Source organism: Trichosurus vulpecula, chromosome 5 (assembly GCF_011100635.1).
Source record: "Trichosurus vulpecula isolate mTriVul1 chromosome 5, mTriVul1.pri, whole genome shotgun sequence".
NCBI classification, from domain to species: domain Eukaryota; kingdom Metazoa; phylum Chordata; class Mammalia; order Diprotodontia; family Phalangeridae; genus Trichosurus; species Trichosurus vulpecula.
Genome location: NC_050577.1, coordinates 39,102,929 through 39,120,790, shown reverse-complemented (window position 1 = coordinate 39,120,790; position 17,862 = coordinate 39,102,929). Strand labels below are relative to the sequence as shown.

Genomic DNA, 17,862 nt, shown 5'->3' with positions numbered 1-17,862 from the left:
AAAAACCTGGGTTCAAGTTTCAGCTCTGACACATACTGGCTGTGTGACCCTGGACAAGTCACTTAACCACTCGGTGCCCCAGGCAACTTTGTAAAGGCTGTCAGCTGCAGAAACATTACCAATCTACATTAGTAGAGGTTTTCTCACCAACAGTGCCCTACACTAATGAACTCACAGGTCCAAACTCTCCCCTCCCCACCAAAAAAAGAAAGGCAAAGAGGATTAAGGGGGAAAGATTACAATGTAAAAACCAAGGACATGAGTTAAATTTTAAAACACTAACGTAAAATCAATAAAAAGTGTTCAAGGATGCCAACGTACCTAAACCCTGTATAACAAGAACAATCATGTCCATGTCCCAGGTCCTGCGATGCCTTCCCCCATCCCTCAGCATCACAAAAACTAGCTGCTCTATTTTGAGGGCATATGGGCAAGGCGGCTCCCTCTAGAGGTCTCAGTTTCCCTATCTGCAAAATAAAGGTGTCAGACTAGATAATTCCAGATGTCCCTTGAATCTCTGAATCCACGAACCTATAATCTCACAGTGCCCCAAGTGTGTTTTTGCTTACAAAACCTATTAGTCACTCTCGGCTACAACACCCATTAAATCAGCCAGACAGTCACAGCCCCACCCTTCCATAGCAGCCTTTGACTACAACATGATCATTATTCTGTATTCCTCACTCTCTGTACTGGGGACAGTCAAAGGATGGGAGGGCACTGCTCCAGGGGCTGATGGAAGGCAGGAGGCACCCGCCTGGACACAGCTGCCCCTCGTACATCTGGAATGAGGCTGGAAAGAAAGCTGGGGCAAGCTCATTAATGGGTTAAATTGTACATTGGCCTCACAAATCAAGAAAAGCTTCGTATGTCACCAAAAATTCTCTCCAGGGGAAGTTTTCACAATGGCCAACTGCACTCACCAGAGCATCCCCTTATCCAATCCATTTCCCAACATTCCCCCCTCACTCACACAGGCAGGATTTGAGTATTCACAGATCAAGCTTGTACTAAGACCTGTGGACTATCCTGTATATTCAAGTTTGTCCACAAATTTCTGTAAATGCCCTCCCCCCAAAAAGGCAGAAAAGTTAGCAGTGGTGCAAACCTCCCGAAAAAGAGGACCTGAGTTCACTCTGGACAAATTCTCTGAACCTCAGTTTACTCAGCCATAAAATGAAGAGGTTGGCCCAGATGACCTGCAGGGCTCCTTCCTGATAGGTCATCAGGTCACACAGATTTAGAGCTGGAAGGGATGGAGACCATGTAATTCAACCTCCTCATTTTACAATTGAGAAAACTGGTGTCTAGGCGAGTTAACTTGTCCAAGGTCACAGAGCTGTCCAGGGCAGGATTTGAACCCAGGTCCAGCTAATGCTGCAGAGGTTTTTAACCTGGGTACTTAGATAGATTTTCAGAAGGTCCATTATCTTGGGGGATAAGAGGAATTAAATCTTTTTCAACATACTCAATTTCCTTGTTAATCCTGTGTATTTTATTTTACGCACTTAAAACCATGATTCTGAAGAGTCCATAGACTTGACCAGACTGACTTGAAAAGGGGTCCATAACACCAGAACAGTGAAGACACCCTACCTGAGATCTAGGATCCTGTATTTCTTTTTTGCTGTTGTTGTTTGTTTTGTTTTTTGGAGGGGGGGAGGGCAGGGCAATTGGGGTTAAGTGACTTGTCCAAGGTCACACAGCTAGTGTGTCAAGTGTCTGAGGCCGAATTTGAACTCAGGTCCTCCTGATTCCAGGGCCGGGGCTCTACTCACTGTGCCACCTAGCTGCCCCCTGTATTTCTTTCATTCCCTCCTAATTTGCATGGCTGGAATGACAATAATCTTGAGCTCAAAGCAACACAGGTCTGAGTTCAGATGGCCACATGTGTATTGACTAACTTAGATTTATTCTTCAGTCACGTCTGACTCTTCATGACCCTGTGTGGGGTTTTCTTGGCAGAGATACTGGAATGATTTGCCGTTTCCCTCTCTAGCTCATTTTACAGATGAGGAAACTGAGTCCAACAGGGTGAAGTGATTTGCTCAGGGTCACACAGATAGTAAGTATCTAAGGCTGGATTTGAACTCAGGTCTTCCTGACTCCAGGCCCAGCTCTATCTACTGGGCCTCTAAGCTGCCTAGATCTGGGCCACAGAAACAGAAGCTGGCAGAATATCCCAGCAAATTATCCTGACAACACTCACATCCTATTTACAAATGTACCAATCAGGAACAAATGAAGAACCCAGAGATTTTCTTCTCTTTTAGTTTACATTTGACTTCTAGATCAGGCTTAAAGCTAGAAGCGACTTGGAAATCATTTACTCTCTTCTTCTCTCCCCATTTTACAGATGAGAAAACTGAGACCCAAAGAGAGGAAATGATTTGCCCAGAGTCACAGAAGTGAATCAGTCTAGCTATTTTCTCTGTTAAAGCCTTGGTTCTCCTTGCTGAGATATTGGCTCCTTCTATGAGCTTCAGGCTGTTCCCCTCGAGAGCATCATTTGAATTCTGTCATACACCAAAAGAGACTGTTCAAATTTTCCGATAGATGAAAAACCCCAACCACTACCTAAAAAGGACCAGGGACCAATTGGTAGCCACGAAGAAAACAGACCTGCTTACTAGCTAGTTCTAAAATTCTTGTGGAATTTAGCCCTGCACTTGGCACTCCGTAGGCTTTTAATAAGTACTTTTTGCCTTGACAAAATGTAAATCAAGCTTGCCTTTTAGAATTTTTCCCGGACCAAAGACCTAGCCTAGCTAAAGAGCTTTCTGTAGCATTCAAAAGACTGTATGACATCCACATGCAAAGGAAGGGGCTGTAATTCACCAATTCTGTCCTTTCTTTCCATAGCCAGACTGAATAAACATGAAATAGTTCCAACTATACAAAAAAATTAAAATGAACACCCCAAAATATATATATGATTGCCTCAAAGCTCATTTACAATCCAATAATCCAACAAAAATTTCTCAAGGGCCCATGTGTGAGGTCCTATCTGAAGGGCGGGGAATACAGAGGCAGGTGCTGTGTGCCGTCACTGTGCTAGGCACTGGAGAGGGCTGAGGCAGGTGCTGTGTGCCATCACTGTGCTAGGCACTGGAGAGGGCTGAGGCAGGTGCTGTGTGCCGTCACTGTGCTAGGCATTGGAGAGGGCTGAGGCAGGTGCTGTGTGCCATCACTGTGCTAGGCATTGGAGAGGGCTGAGGCAGGTGCTGTGTGCCGTCACTGTGCTAGGCACTGGAGAGGGCTGAGGCAGGTGCTGTGTGCCATCACTGTGCTAGGCACTGGAGAGGGCTGGTCTCTGTTCTCGAGGAGCCTTACAGAGCTTGTAGAATCGAAGTCACTAATCTGGGTGGGAGGTGACTTCCTGGACTGTTTTCCCCAGATCCATCGGGCTTACACTTAAGTCTAGGTGATGCAATGCAGACCTTTGAGACTGGGCCTGAACGAGCCAGCTCCAGTCATGAAAAGCAGGGTACGAACAAGGAACTAGGCTCTGCTCAGCTGTTTGAACCCAAGCTCCCAAGGAGGGGACCCCAACAATTATCTCACAACCACTAAAATCAAACAACAGGCCAAAAAAGAAATCCTGTCATAGAAGAGGGGAAGGGGACACAGAAACCCCTACCTCAAGCTCAGTTTCCCGTCTGTTGATGTCATCTGTGGACTGGTTTAGCTTCTCCAGTTCCCCCTGGGGAGAGAAGGAAACAGTTTAAAGCAGAGGCTCCTAACCAGAGTGGTCTGAAACCTGGATGGGGGGGGGGTGAATATTACATCTCTGTCTTCCCTAATCTCTAACTGGAATTTAGCATTTTCTTTAATAGTTTAAAAAATATCCTTCTAAGAAAGGGATCACAGGCATCACCTGTGATCGAACATGACTCAAAAAAGGTTACGAACACCTGATTTAAAGAGTTATAGGAGTTTTCTGTTTGTTTGGTTTGTTTTTTTTTTAAGTAAAGCTAGTGTATTACCTGGAAGCAGACACAAAGAGAACAAAATAGAAGAGAAAGAGAATTATTCATCCTGACAGCCATCCCAAAGAAAATAGCTCAGTCCCTGGCTGGAATGTTAACTAGAAACAGAAACATGGATGAACTTTCTCATGTTTTAAAAACCTTTCCATGAAAGGGGTCCCCGGTTAAGGGAGAAGAGGGAGAGAGTGAAACCACCATTTAAATATGTGTATGTATGTGTGTTTGTGTGTGTGTGTATAAATACATTTAAGATTTTAAGATTAAGTCTTTTTTTTCTGGTGATCCCAGCAAGGGTTATTTCTCTTTGCTTGCAATGCAAAGACTTATTCCAGGAATCTGACTCCAGAGTAGCAGAATCTGCTACCTTGGCACTGGTGAGTGCCCCAGCACTAAGGGTTGACTGTCTATATTTTTAAGAAGGTAAGAAAGGAAGCCTAGAAGTCCAAAAATAAATCGAGGTCAAGAATCTATCCAGCTCACGAAACTGTAAATCAAAGGCCTGACTTCTGACAATAGCTCAGAAGGAGCTGAGGGCTTTTTCCTTCTTTGTTAATGAGTGGATTAAAAACAACAACAGCCACGAAGCAGCCAGCTAGCTGATCTCCCCAGCTGTTTTGAAAATGGCTAACTTTTATTATGATCCTGCCCCCTCCTCCGAAAATTGGGCTTTGTAAAATGGAGAGTTGAACTTGTGTGATCTGTACTCTGGAAACAAAGAACCTGGCTCGGAAAAGTCTCTAAGAAAGGGGGGGGGGTGAGCCCTAGTTTCAAAGGGTCTAAATGGAATATTTTCATTCAAAAGCTTCATTCTCGATTTCCCACCTGACCTTTATCTTGCTAATCAGTTCCAACAATTCATTCAAACCCCATCTATAGAGTTAAATGATCTTTTAATTGATTTGTGAACTGAAAAACCAATTAGGGCTCAGAAAAATTGCGTAAGAGCTTTTAAGCAACAGAAAAATGACCCTGGGGTGGAGGGAGAGAGGAAAGATCCTGGAAAAAATAATTTATTGTATTGTGTTTGTGAATTAAGAGGTTCTAGGGAGAGGGAAGGTGAGTTCTCAAAGCCAGATCTCTGCCTGAATTCTGACCTTACAGGGTTTTTTAAAACTTGTTTTTATGAGTCAGAAGACAGAAAGCTCCCCCTTTGCCCCATATTTTAAATCCTCCCAGTCCCGGCCACCTATTCGCTGACCACTGCCTTAACAATAAGGAAGAAACCAGGGCTTGCCGTAAGGACTCAGGCCAAGGAGCTGGTCTGCAGCGGGAGCCCCACCAAAGTGACAATGAAACCACGTTGGCTAACAATGAATTAGAGGAAAAGGAAGACTTCTATAGGGATGCCCCGGTGACTCACCCCACCTGGGGCCGGGGGCACCTGCAGGCTCGGCTACGAAAAGCCGAGGTCTTGGGCAGACTCTGACCCTCAGGGTGACTGATGCCCACGAGGGTGGGGGCAGACCCTAGTCACGGGACGAGTCCTCTCCGTGCACGAGAAAGGGAAGGAGTTAGTACGTTTTGCAATTTCGTGGCCAGACCCGGAGATCTACAACTAGGCATTGGCCCGAGGGGTAGAGGGAGGAATTAAATCTCCCACCGCCGAGCCGGTGCTGGGCCGGGAGCCTCCCACTCGCCCCCCCTTTTGTCCTTTGTTGTCCGTCTCCCTCCGAACCGCTAGTCATTCCCACCCCCAGATGCTGCCGGAGGAGGCTGCAAGCAGCGGGAGCCCACGAGCAGCGCGCGTGGGTGCGGCAGGCGAAGTTGGGGGGGGGGGGGTTCACCGAAGAAGGGGTGTCCGGACCCTTTCCATCTCACCTCAACCAAACCCCAGCCCCGCCCCAAATTAAGCAGCCCCCTCCCCTGCCTGCAGTCCACGCGGACGTACCGCACCCACAAGGGGGAGGGAGTGGTTCAGGGTGGGGGGTGTCAGTTCGGTCTGGAGGGGGATGTAGGAATCCGGACAGCTTGGAATGGGGGTGGGGCGCTGCAGTCCCAGTCCCGCAGCCCGCATAGACGCTACCAAGCAGGTTCCACGCCCGCCTCCCACCTAGTACCTGGATACGGGGGTCCACCTCCTCCTCCCCCTCCTCCTCCTCTTCTTCCTCCTGTTCCATCATCTCGGGCTCCATCTCTTCCTCGTCCTCGTCCCCCGTGGGTGGCTGCGGCTGCTGGGCCACCTCACCCAGCCGCTCCTCCGGCCGGCCCCGCTTCATCGCCTTATCCATGCGGGCAGTTTGGGGTGCAGCGCAGCCCCGGGCGTAGAGCCCTCGGGAGCCCTGAGCGCCTCTGGAGCTGCAGCAGTGCGGAGCCTGTCCGGCTGGCCGCGGCCCCGTGCCCTTGACCGCTGCGCAGACCCAAGACTCCCGGAGGCGGCGAGGAACGCAGGCGGCGGGACGTCCAGCTGCTGGATGTCCAGCCTGCCCCGGGCGGGCTCGTCTTCCCTTCGGGCCGGGCCGCTGCCTCTGGAAGGGGGAGGAGGAAACGCGGGCGGGCGCCCGCCCCTTCTGCCGATGCTGTCAGCGCAGCACCCCTGCCTCCTCCCTCCTCCTGGGCAGCCCTGCCTCCTTCCACTCTCCTTCCCTTCTCCCGGGACCCCCGAGACCCCCCGGCCCAGCCCAGACTGCTCGGACCCACGGCCCGCCAGCCAGCCCGAGGAACGCTGCCCTTCCCGGGCGGGGCTCCCGGCGGAGCAGGGGGCTGTAATTGAGTTTTAATTGTTAATTCTGTATTGACAATTCAGCTGGCAATCACGGCCAAGTAATGAGCTCATTAGCAAAGCCTTTGGTCGTGGTCGAGGCCAGATTAACTGTATAGATAGTTATGTATATATTTATATTTATAAATGTATGGTTCTATATACTCTATATAGTTATACATACACTATATAAATGACCCTAGTTATGTAATATATAACTATACACTATATAAATAACTATATTTTATATATAATATATAACTACATAATTACATGCTGTATATAAATAGCAATCTAGTTATGTATTATAACTATGCATATAGCTATAAATATATACTACAAATATGTAGTTATATATGTTATATGTAACTAGATTTTGTATTTATATTTATATATGTGTATTTATGTGCATACCTACGTAAACCTAAATATCTTTTTAAATGCGTTTTTAGAGAGGGGAGAATCTGATTGTCTCACTGTTTAACCTTGGTTAACAAGGCAGCGGTGATGTACTCCAAGATTCCTGAGACTAGGAATCCAAACATCTGGTTTCTAATCCTGCTCCTGCCCCTGGAGGCTCATAAGATTTAGAACCGGAAGGATCCTTAGGGATTGATTATAGAGTCTAAGAGGTGAGGGTTGGGAGGTGGAGGTGTCTCTGAACTTGAGGTGGGGAGATCCCATCTTTATTTTCACTAGTCTCAAACTGAAATTCAGCATTTCCTTCAACTATTTAAAAACCGTGATTTTCAGAAGGGTTCCATAGATTTTTTCGGATTGCCGAAACGGTATATGAATTGATAAACATTTATGCTTGAAGAACCTACTATGTGCTGGGCGCTCAGCCCTGAGGATACCACTGAAATGGTTAAGAAGCCTTGATACAGTCCAACCCATGCCAGGTGCTGAGAATACAAACCACAGGCTCCTAGACCCAGACTTGGAAGGGCCCTCAGAGGCCTAACCCCCTCATTTTACAGAGACTCAGGTTGAGATAATACATTTTTTAAAACCTTATATAAATGTAACCTGTTCTTGTTGGGTCATTTGCCCAATGTCACACTAGCAGTAAGCATTCAGGAGGGCTCTGAGACTTAATAGCTACTTTTAATAGCTAGTCTTCTTACCACATCTACTCCGGAGACCAAAAAATCACAGTCCCTGCCCTCAAATATCTCCCATTCTGCATTGGATACATTTTTACAGTTGAGAAAACTAGACCCAGAAGAGTGAAGTGCCTTAGCCCGTTTAGGTACCTGTAACCTTGATCCTCATTGAACCTATGGAATGGTTTGGACCCAAAGGTCTGAAAGGTTCCTGCTCACTCTGTCCCTGAGGCTAGGATTGAGCCCCCTGGTGCACATCTATGGCCCTCTGCTCTTCTTCACTTACCTTCTCCAATCAGCCTCCTGTCAGACTGTTTGTGAATATCTCAGGATGCCCAGGTCAGCTTCCTGATACAAACGGGTGAACGTAGGGATGTGTTGGTAAATGTTTAACACTCAGCTCTCCTGTGGGGGAGGTAATATAACTAGATACACTTTTAAGTTTAATCTGCATCATTAACATTTTTTCCATCGTTTTCTCAAGTCTAGACAATCAGCAAATCAATATATCAAGCCCTATTCTCTGAGATTTCCCCAGAAAGGAGAAGTGAAAGGGGGGGGTTGGGGAGCACCTCTGACCCAGGTCATCTTGAAAAGGGGAGTAACCCTGAAATCCTACCTTGATTTCTTTTTCATCTTTTGTAAATCTCACTCTGTCAAGTACAATCTGGTCATTAAATCTTAAGCTATCAATCAACAGGCATTTATTTATCTGATTATTTATTTATTTTGGGTGGGGAAGGCAGGGCGATTGGGGTTAAGTGACTTGCCCAAGGTCACACAGCTAATAAGTACATCAAGTGTCTAAGACCGGATTTGAACTCAGGTCCTCCTGACTCCAGAGCCGGTGCTCTACCCACTGCACCACCTAGCAGCCCCAACAAGCATTTATTAAAGTGCCTACTATGTGTTGTATATTGTGCTAGGCTGGGGGATACAAGTATAAAGAAAGAAACAATCCCTATTCCCAAGAATCACCCAAAGTTGTCTGTGAGGGGAAAATGTGCCAGGGGATAATCAGCCAGCTGGCCAGGCAGAGGCAGAGCCAGGAGGCACTGGTCACTTTACACCAGGCTGTCAAAGACTCTAAAGTTCTAAATTCTTGCACTCGGTACTGGATTCAAGAGGGGCAGGGGAGCCAGGGATACTGTCTTACCTTCACTAGGAGATTTCTACCTGAGCACAAAAATGACTATGATAGTAAACATGATAATGACATCGATGTAACACTTTCAGGTGTGCAAAGCGCTTTCTGTGATCTCTTCTGATCTTCACAACAAGCCTGCGAGGTGGGTGCTATCACTGATGCCGTCTTACAGATGAGGAAACCGAGGCTTCAAGAAATTAGTCTACTCGCCCAGGCTCACACAGCAAGCTCCTAACTCAGGTCTTCCTAATTCTATCTACTCTGCCACCTAGCCTAAGACCTTCTATCCATCCATCTATCTACCTATCTATCTATCTATCTATCTATCTATCTATCTATCTATCTATCTCTAGCTATCTGCCTTTATGTCTATCTTTATGTTTATCTCTATCTACCTAGTTATCTAGCTGTCTGTCAGTCTGGCTGCATGTTTATATCTATCTCTATTTATCTACCTACTTGCTTATCTATCTTGCTGTCTGCCCACCCATCTATCTATATTTCTATCTATAGCTATCTCTATCTTTCTGTCTATCTCTACCTACTTGTCTGTCTATATCTATCTCTGTCTATCTACCTACTTATCTTTCTATCTATCTATCTGCCTACCTACCTACCTATCTATCATCATCACGGAGAATTCATGAGAGCTAACATCGAGCACAGGAGGATGGTGGGCAATTCTGTGCTCAGGGCTTTTGTTTTCTGGGTTATGGGTTGGGAGGATGGGTGCTCCCAATGGCTTGGTTGCCCTCCTGGGCACACTGCCTTTGTGGTCAGCTCTCTGTAGGGATTGACCTGTGCCTTATGGGTGTTCCACATATACCTCATTGTACTGCAGAGAAACGTTCTTAAAAATCTAGGGACAAATTAAATCCTATTTTAAATGTTCTTCAAGAGCTTACGATTCACTCCTACTCCTTTTTGAAGCAAATAATTACCCTCCCCTTATGTATGTATTTTTTAATACTAGCATTTTCATGCACAACCAGTCCATAGTTTTCAGTTACTTCTTTTTATTCCACACTGCCTAATTATGGATATACCTTGATCCCTGAAAGGTGGAGAGGGCCTTGGGAATGGAATCAGGAAGGCCTGAGTTCAAATCTGTCCTCAGACACTACCTGTCTGACCCTGGGCAATTCACTTAACCCTGTTTGCCTCAGTTTCCTCGACTATAAAATGAGCTGTAGAAGGAAATGGCCAGCCATGCCTGTATCTTTGCCAAGGAAACCCCAAAGAGCCTGACCCAGCTGAACAACAGCAAAGGTGGAAAGGGCCCTGGGCTGGAAGTCAGGAGAGACCCAGGTTTGAACTGTCTGGGTGAATGTGGGCAAGTCTCTTCTCCCTGAGACTCCATTTCCTAATTTGTAGATGAGCTGAAAGGCCATTCGACCTCATGAATAGAGACGTTGGAGTCAGGTCCTGTCTCTCAGGCCAGGTATGTCTACAGGGAGGGAGAGAAGTCCAGAAGGACTGGAGCCAGAAGTGGAATCAATGTGTACAATCCCTTTCTGCTTGCTTTATGGGACGTGAAGCATAATCCTACTTTAAATCACGCTAAGGACCCAGGCTTACAGTTGCTTCAGCTTTGCTTTTATGACAGAGTTGTTTCATATGTCAATATTTCATGGACCCTTGATGTTGTCAGTGTGGACACATACTCCATTGATACGACTTCCTGTGCTGCCTTAATAGATTGTCTTTGAGGATAGCAGTGACTGTAAAACCACTATCTGAGAGCCAACCTAGTGAGGAACCACCACAAACTTAGCTGGATTGGTCCTTGGGCAAGAACTGAGGCCATGTCTGAAGCCATTCAAGCTTGGTGGCACCTGCCAGGGCACATATTCCCCTGGCAAAACCTTCGAGAAATCAAGGAAAATGAATGAAAATAGCATTCAGAAGTTACTGTGTGCTGGGCATTGCACTAAGTGCTGGGGATATCGATGCAAAAGTAAGACAGGAGCTGCCCTCGAGGAGTTTAAACTCTTATTGTAGGAGATGACACATGGAGAAGAGTAGTGACCAGGGAAGGGGGTTTGGACCTTGAGGATCAAAGGAATGGTGAATTGACCTGTTTCTGTTCTTATCATTCAGTCGTATCCTACTCTTCGTGTCCCCATTTGGGGTTTTCTTCACAAAGACACTGGAGTGGTATGATATTTCCTTCTCCAGCTCATTTTACAGATGAGAAAACTGAGGCAAACATGGTTAAGTGACTTGCCCAGGGTCACACAACTAGGAAGTATCTGAGGCTGGATTTGAACTCAGGAAGATGAGTCTTGCTCTATCTACTGTTACCTAGCTGTCCCAAGTTGACCCATAGGCCAGTCCATTGATCTGACCCTTCCTGAAGCAATTATTCAATCAACAAACATTTATTTAGGCCTACTATGTGCCAGGCTTTTTGCTAGGCTCTAGGGACACAAGTACAACAAATGAAACAATTGATATTCACCATGAACTTATATTCTAATTGGGGAGATAAGAGGGACTTTAAAAAATATATACAACATAATTATAAAATTTATAAATACATATATGTGTATAGACAAACCAACTAAATACAAGTTAGTTTGGGGTGGAGGCCATCAGTGGTTGGGGAGATCAAGAAAGGCATTATGTAGAAGATGGTTCCTGAGCAGTGTCTTAGAAGAGAGGGACTTTATGATGGAGAGGAAAAGAGAATGAATTCCATGCATGGTGGACAGTCATTGCAAGAAGATGGCCCAGGGATGGGAGTAATGTTGGTATTGATTTGATTACTGTGCCCAAAGTAAGAGATGGAAAGGTGCAGGACACCATGTAGTGGCAAGACCAATACAAGACAGCTGGATGGAATGTGTAGTATGGTCTGCTCTAGGGCCTGTAGTCACCAAGATGAATTCTCTCACCAACCCCAGCTTGAGAGTCAGAAGCTCAGCCTAGGGCTAGAGCCCCTAAGCTAAGCAGATTCACTCCCCCAGGGCCTTGGGACACAGTTTCTGGAAGTATCAGAGAGCCACCTTTTTACCTGGATGAGATATTAGAGGACAACTTTAGTGAAGGCCAGTTGTCCATCTCAGTGGTTCATTTGATGCCAAGTCCTCAGTCATGGGCACAATCCTAAGCATAACATCATTGTTACTAGAAAATACAAACCACTCAATTACAATCCATTCCTCAAACCCACTGCAGCAAAACCAGGGGACCTCCCACAGCTGCTTTTATTTACAGTGAGGTAGGATTGCTTTGAAGCAGCAAACAAGCCTTGCCCCTGGATGTGGGACCAGCCATGTTGGTGCCCAGGAGCCATCAAATTGATAGATAGCTGAGGCCCTGTGGAAAATCCTGGAAAATGATGTTTGGACACAGCATTTCCGGCACCAACCAATATCCCATTTATTTTTGTAACTTCATCTCTGTTTGTTTCCGTCCTGTGGACACTAGCACAGAAATAAGGTATGTGTCTGTTCTTTGAACACTCCCTCCCTGAAGTCCCAACTCATACTTGGCACCTCTAGAGTACCCAATGGCCATTTAAAATGAAAGATGAAATTTCGCAGGTAGGAGATGGGACAATATCTGGCCGGATGTGACCGTGTCTGTTTTTATCTGATGGCCATGGATTCTTATTAGTTTCAAGGTCCTTCTCCTACAGTGGCCCCCACAATGCCACAGCACCCTGAGGCCTAGGGGGATGGGTTTAAATTTTGACACCCAAAACAAAGATTTCAAAAGAAGCCATTTTACCCTTTGATGACTGAAAACTGAACAGAACCTCAATAGATTGGACGATTAGGATGCCGAAGGGTCTTGGGTCTTATGCCATCTCCGGAGAGGTTGAAAGAACTAGGGAGATCACAAATCACAGATTAAAGACTTAGAGGAGGCTGAATAATTCAACTCCCTAATTTTACAGATGACCAAACTGAAGCCCAGAAGGTTAAGTAACTTGTTCAAGGTTACACAGAGAGTAAACAGAAAGAGGCAGAATTTGAAACCAAGTCCTTTGACTCTAGAACCAGAGTTCTTTCCACTGGCTTAGCCAATCGATCCATTGATCACTCAGCAAGTGTTTATCAGACCTCTACTGTGTGCCAGGCACTCTGCTATTTTCTAGGGACACAGATACAATGAAAGGTAATAGCTAATTGGTTTATGGTGCTTTAAGGTTTGCAAAGGATTTTATAAATATCAGTTCATTTGATATTCACAACAACCCTAGAAGGAAGGGGCTATTATTACTTCCATTTGACAAAAAACCAAGGCAAACAGAGGTTAAGTGACTTGCCCAGGGTCACACAGCTAGTAAATGTCTGAGGTTAGATTTGAACTCAGGTCTTCCTGACTCCTGATCTGACAGGCTAGGTGCCTCAAATAATAAATACAATAAATTCAACCTACTGTAAAGGAACTCACTGTCTAATAGGGAAGACAGCAGGCATGGAAAGAAATAAACACGCATAAATGTAAAGTGAATAAATGCAAATAGACATACAAGGTAGCTTGGGAAGGAGGAAATCAGGAAAGACTTCTTGCAAAAGATGGGGCCTGATTGGCCTCTTGGATGGTGAGGAGGGAGCAGAGAAGAAGGCAGAGGGCAGGCCTGGGGAAAGGCTCTCCCGGGGAAGAGGAGCCAGATGTCTGCTTGGCCACAGAGGGCAGGACCAAGAACAGTAGGTAAGAGCGGCAGTAACAGATTTTGGCTGAATAAAGGAAAAACGCCCTGCCAATTAGAAGCCTCCCCTCCCCCAGAGTAATGGGCAGCCATTGAGGAAGGGATTCCACTCCCTTGAGATCTTCCAAACAGAGGCTGGATGATGATGGGAGGAGGCATGTTGTAGGAAGAGATTCTCATTCAGTTGGGTCTGGACCATTTATTAAGTGCCTACTATATGCCAGAGGCAAGAGGACAGCCCCTGGGCTTTGAGGCTGGCCCAGACACCAGTGAGAGAGATGCAAATTAAATCTAAGTCATATCAACTTCAGGGCCAGCTCCCAACCCACTGCTCCACATTGTCTTTTCATGTCATTCTATCCACCTGCAAAGGCATTACTCTGGTTCTGTCCTTTAGAGCAATGGAAACCAGCCTGGCCTATTGATGTTTTCTCCGACCCTACATAGACAAGGCCTTCAGTATTCTCTTCACTCAACTTAGTCATGGCTAAAATCAATCCAATTCTTATCAACAGAGTCTTGCCCTGGCACTGTGCTAGATGTCACAAAAGAGATACAAAAGAAGCACAGGCTATAGTGTGAGCCTACAAAGGGCTTGTGGTTTCCGTAGGGAGCGCAAATGAGCCAGACACTCCTGACACAACCTGAGAATGTGTCGGTCTGTTCTTCCTAAGTGTCTTCATCATTGTGGTTGCTTTTCTCTGGCCCTTCTCCAAGGGGTGCTTGAAATTAATAACAATAATACTGTGTGCCTGGCACACAGTAGAGGTTTGGCTAAGCCTGTGGAAAGAACTCTGGTTCTAGAGTCAAAGGACCTGGCTTCAAATTCTGTCTCTTAATGTTTACTCCCTATGTGACCTTGGACAAATCACTTAACCTTCTGGGCTCATAATAATGACACTTATATGGCACCTACTATGTGCTAGGCACTGGCCTAAGCACTTTACAAACGTTATCTCATTTGATCCTCAGATCAGAGCAGTTACTCTGCAGAGCTGTTGGCTCTAATGCCCCGGCAGGGTACAAAGGTTTAATCACACTCATACTTTTGTCTGCCCGTGATGTGATCTTACCGTTTGAACCCCTTTTCCTGTGGTAGCCCCAATCACACTGCAGCAACCAAGGGTGATTTTTAACTTCAGGACTCCAGAGCAAATATTTCAGAAGGATTTTTTTTTTCTTTTGGAGTAGGCCTCCCTACCTCCCCCACGTTGGAAGTATTGCTTCCTTTGGGGTGGGCAGCATGGTAGATCAGCTGGGGGGGGCATTCATTTACTCTTTTTCTGCCCCTTCTTAAGCAGCCTGGTGTTTCCTCCCCCACCCCCACCCAAGGGGCCCACCATGTTGGGACAGCCCATGGGCCTAGTCCACCGCAGATGAAGAGCGAAGCCAGCCTCAGTCTCCCCTTGAGCAGGTGTTACAGGCCTGCCCCACCCCCACCAGGACAGAATGGATTGCTTGCCTTCAGTTACTGCAAGCTGTACAGATCCTCCACGGAGAAGGTGATGGGTAGGATGAGGGTCTTGAGTCCTTGACACTTGAAAATTGGTTGAAGGAATAGGAAGGCTCAGCTTGGAAGAGGGGGGACACCAGAGCCAACTCCTAGGAACTGAGGGGCCATCCTGTGGAGGAAGGGTTAGCTCAGTTCTGTTTGGTCTCCGAGGGTAGAACCAGGAGCAACAGGGAGAAGTTACTGAGAGGGAAACACGAGGGCCAAGTCAGGAAAAACTTCCTAAGAATTAGAGTTATGCAAAAAATGCAATGGGCTGTCTCTGGAGGCTCCCCCTCATCAGCAAAGACCTTGGTCATGTTAAAGCAGGGATTCCTTAACAGGGCTGGACCAGATGGCTGCTGGGGTCCTTTGGACTCAAAGTCTATGATTATGAAATAGCTAACACAGTCCAGGCAGCTAGGTGGTGCACTAGATGAAGTGCCAGGGCCTGGAGTCCTGAAGACCCGAGTTCAAATGTGACCTCGGACAATTACTGCCTGCGTGACCTGGGGCAAGTCCCTAACCTCTCTGAGACTCAGTTTCTTCATCTGTAAAATAGAGTCTTGGCACCTACTTCACGAGAAGATCAGATGAGGTCATGGCTATAAATCAATAAATGACCAACCATTGATCAGGTGCTCACCATGTGCCATGCATCATGCTGGGCTCTGGGAACATAGACAAAAATCTAATGATTCTTACCTTCAAGGAATGTACATTCTATAGGGGGAGACAACATGTACAATATGTGTGTACAAGACAAATACACGGTATTTATTGCATTTATTAACACATACATCATTACATTTACTAATAAATAGATGGTGTTTATGACATAGGGCTTCTTAGGAGGGAGTTTATTGCAGGCATGGAGACCAGTCCAAAGATGGACGATGGCACCCTGTGTCTGGGGAATGGCGAGGCCGGTTTGGCTGGACCACAGCATGGATGAAAGGGTGTGCAATATAAAATAAGTCTGGAAAAGCAGGTTGGATCCAGGCTGTGAAGGGCTTCCCATGACAAATAAAGGCGTTGGTGTCCAATCCTAGCAGTAATAGGAAGCCACTGGGGTTTATGGAGCAAGGAGAGTGACAAAGTCTGTCTCTGCTCTATCCTGTGTGCGGGTAGGAGCCAAGAAATCGTGCTTCGGAAATATTACTGTAGGGTTGTAGTTGTGGAGGAGAGACTGGAGATGGGGAAAGCCTTGAGCAAAGAGACCAGTTAACAGGAGGTCGCTTGCAAGAGCATGGACAAGAAAATGATGAGGCCTGAGCTTGAGTGGTGTGTGGAGAGGAAGGCTAGAATGGAAGGCATCTGGCAAACCCTTAAAGCCATTATTCATGGATTTGAATTCTGGTTTTGTCACTTACTTGTTTTGTGACTTGGGGAAAGCCACCTCTTCTGCAAAAAGAGAGGTTTAGGCTACATGACCGCCAGGTCCTTTCCATCTTTAAAAAGGATGATTCTTTGCAAGTCTCCTGGGAAAGATGAAAAAAAAATGTGTTTGCTGCAGAGAACTAGCCTTGGAGCCTAGAAGACCCAGGTTCCAATCCTACCACATACTGGCTGTGTGATCCCAGGCAAGGTATCGGACTTCTCCATGCTCAGGTAACTTTCTAAGACTAGAAATCACAGATGAGTTGCCCATCTGATTGATGGGGGGAGTTTCCACCCCTGGCATCCCCCAGACCAACATAATCCCAAATTCCAGCTAAAAAAAATATGCAAGAAATAAAAAAGACAAACTTTACTTTTCAAAAGACTTCAAGGAGAAACAGGAGTCAACCCTTTAAAAAAAATCACAGGGGCCAAGTTAAAGGTTTTCTTGCGTAACATCATGCCTCACCAAACACCTCTGAGGTCGGCCTTGGGCTGCACCAGCTCCCCTGGGGGTCCAACTTCATGCTATCTGGCCGTCCATCTGCTGATGAATTTCATCTGAGCAGTTCATCAGTATGCGGGAAGCAGCCAAGCAGAAATCCAACCCTAGATCGTCGATAACGATGGGGAGCAAACCAGAGAAAAGAGCTTGCAGCTGCTGAGAAGCAAGAGACTTGCAAATTGGTTTTTCCCATCTGCAGGGTGACTTACCAACACATGCCCCAGTGGGTCCCTTTCTCGTTGGAGGTGGTGCCATCAACCTGCCATGGATGCTTTCCCAAGGACACTTGTGAACACAGTCTTCTAGCACTGGCCGCTAAAGAGAAAAAGGGGGCTCGTGAAAAGTAAGACAGTTTTCACAAACAAGGCACTGATGTTTTTTGTTGGAGAATCCAAAGTGACACTTCCATCTCAACATTTTGCTATTTTCTCTGGAAACTTTTGGGGCATATGCCCAGGATAGCACATGCGTGTACACACACATGTACACACATACACAGAGTGATAGGGAAACAGTAAGTGAATATAATCGTGTTCAAGCACCAGATTCTCAATGTAGAATATAGTCTTGTATTTCCAATTCAGATCATGGGTTGGGTCAAATAGGAAAGCTGTAGAAAATTGCATGAGCCATTACCAAGAGCTTGTCTGGAATGAACAGTCACAGTGATTTTCTTCCATGGCCAGAAACCAAAGAAGACACACGATGGAAGTATTCCTAGTTAGATTTATTATCAGGTCTTGTGAACTTAAAAAGACAAGAAGCCTAGAACACAAAGGCGACTACCTCCCATGAAGTAGATTGGACTTTCTCCCCCAACCAACCGCTGGGCCTCATCTAAGCCTGCCCATAAGTTTGCAAGCTGTCCAACAACTTCCTTCTAGG

General features: G+C 46.1%; 1 protein-coding gene across 2 annotated transcripts in view; it reads right to left on the bottom strand.

Annotated features, from left to right (window-relative positions):
* SH3BP5 (SH3 domain binding protein 5) overlaps positions 1-6,669 on the bottom strand; it is an 86,543-nt gene extending 79,874 nt beyond the window's left edge. Inside the window, exons 1-2 of one of the 2 annotated variants that reach the window (XM_036761464.1) lie at positions 6,047-6,669; positions 3,641-3,703 (exon numbers count right to left, since the gene is read on the bottom strand). In XM_036761464.1, coding sequence (XP_036617359.1) covers positions 3,641-3,703; positions 6,047-6,217 — 234 coding nt within the window. In that variant the 5' untranslated portion in view covers positions 6,218-6,669. The remainder of the gene's footprint in view (positions 1-3,640; positions 3,704-6,046) is intronic. The other variant, XM_036761463.1, reaches the window with a different exon arrangement.
* Between the last annotated feature and the right edge of the window lie 11,193 nt (positions 6,670-17,862).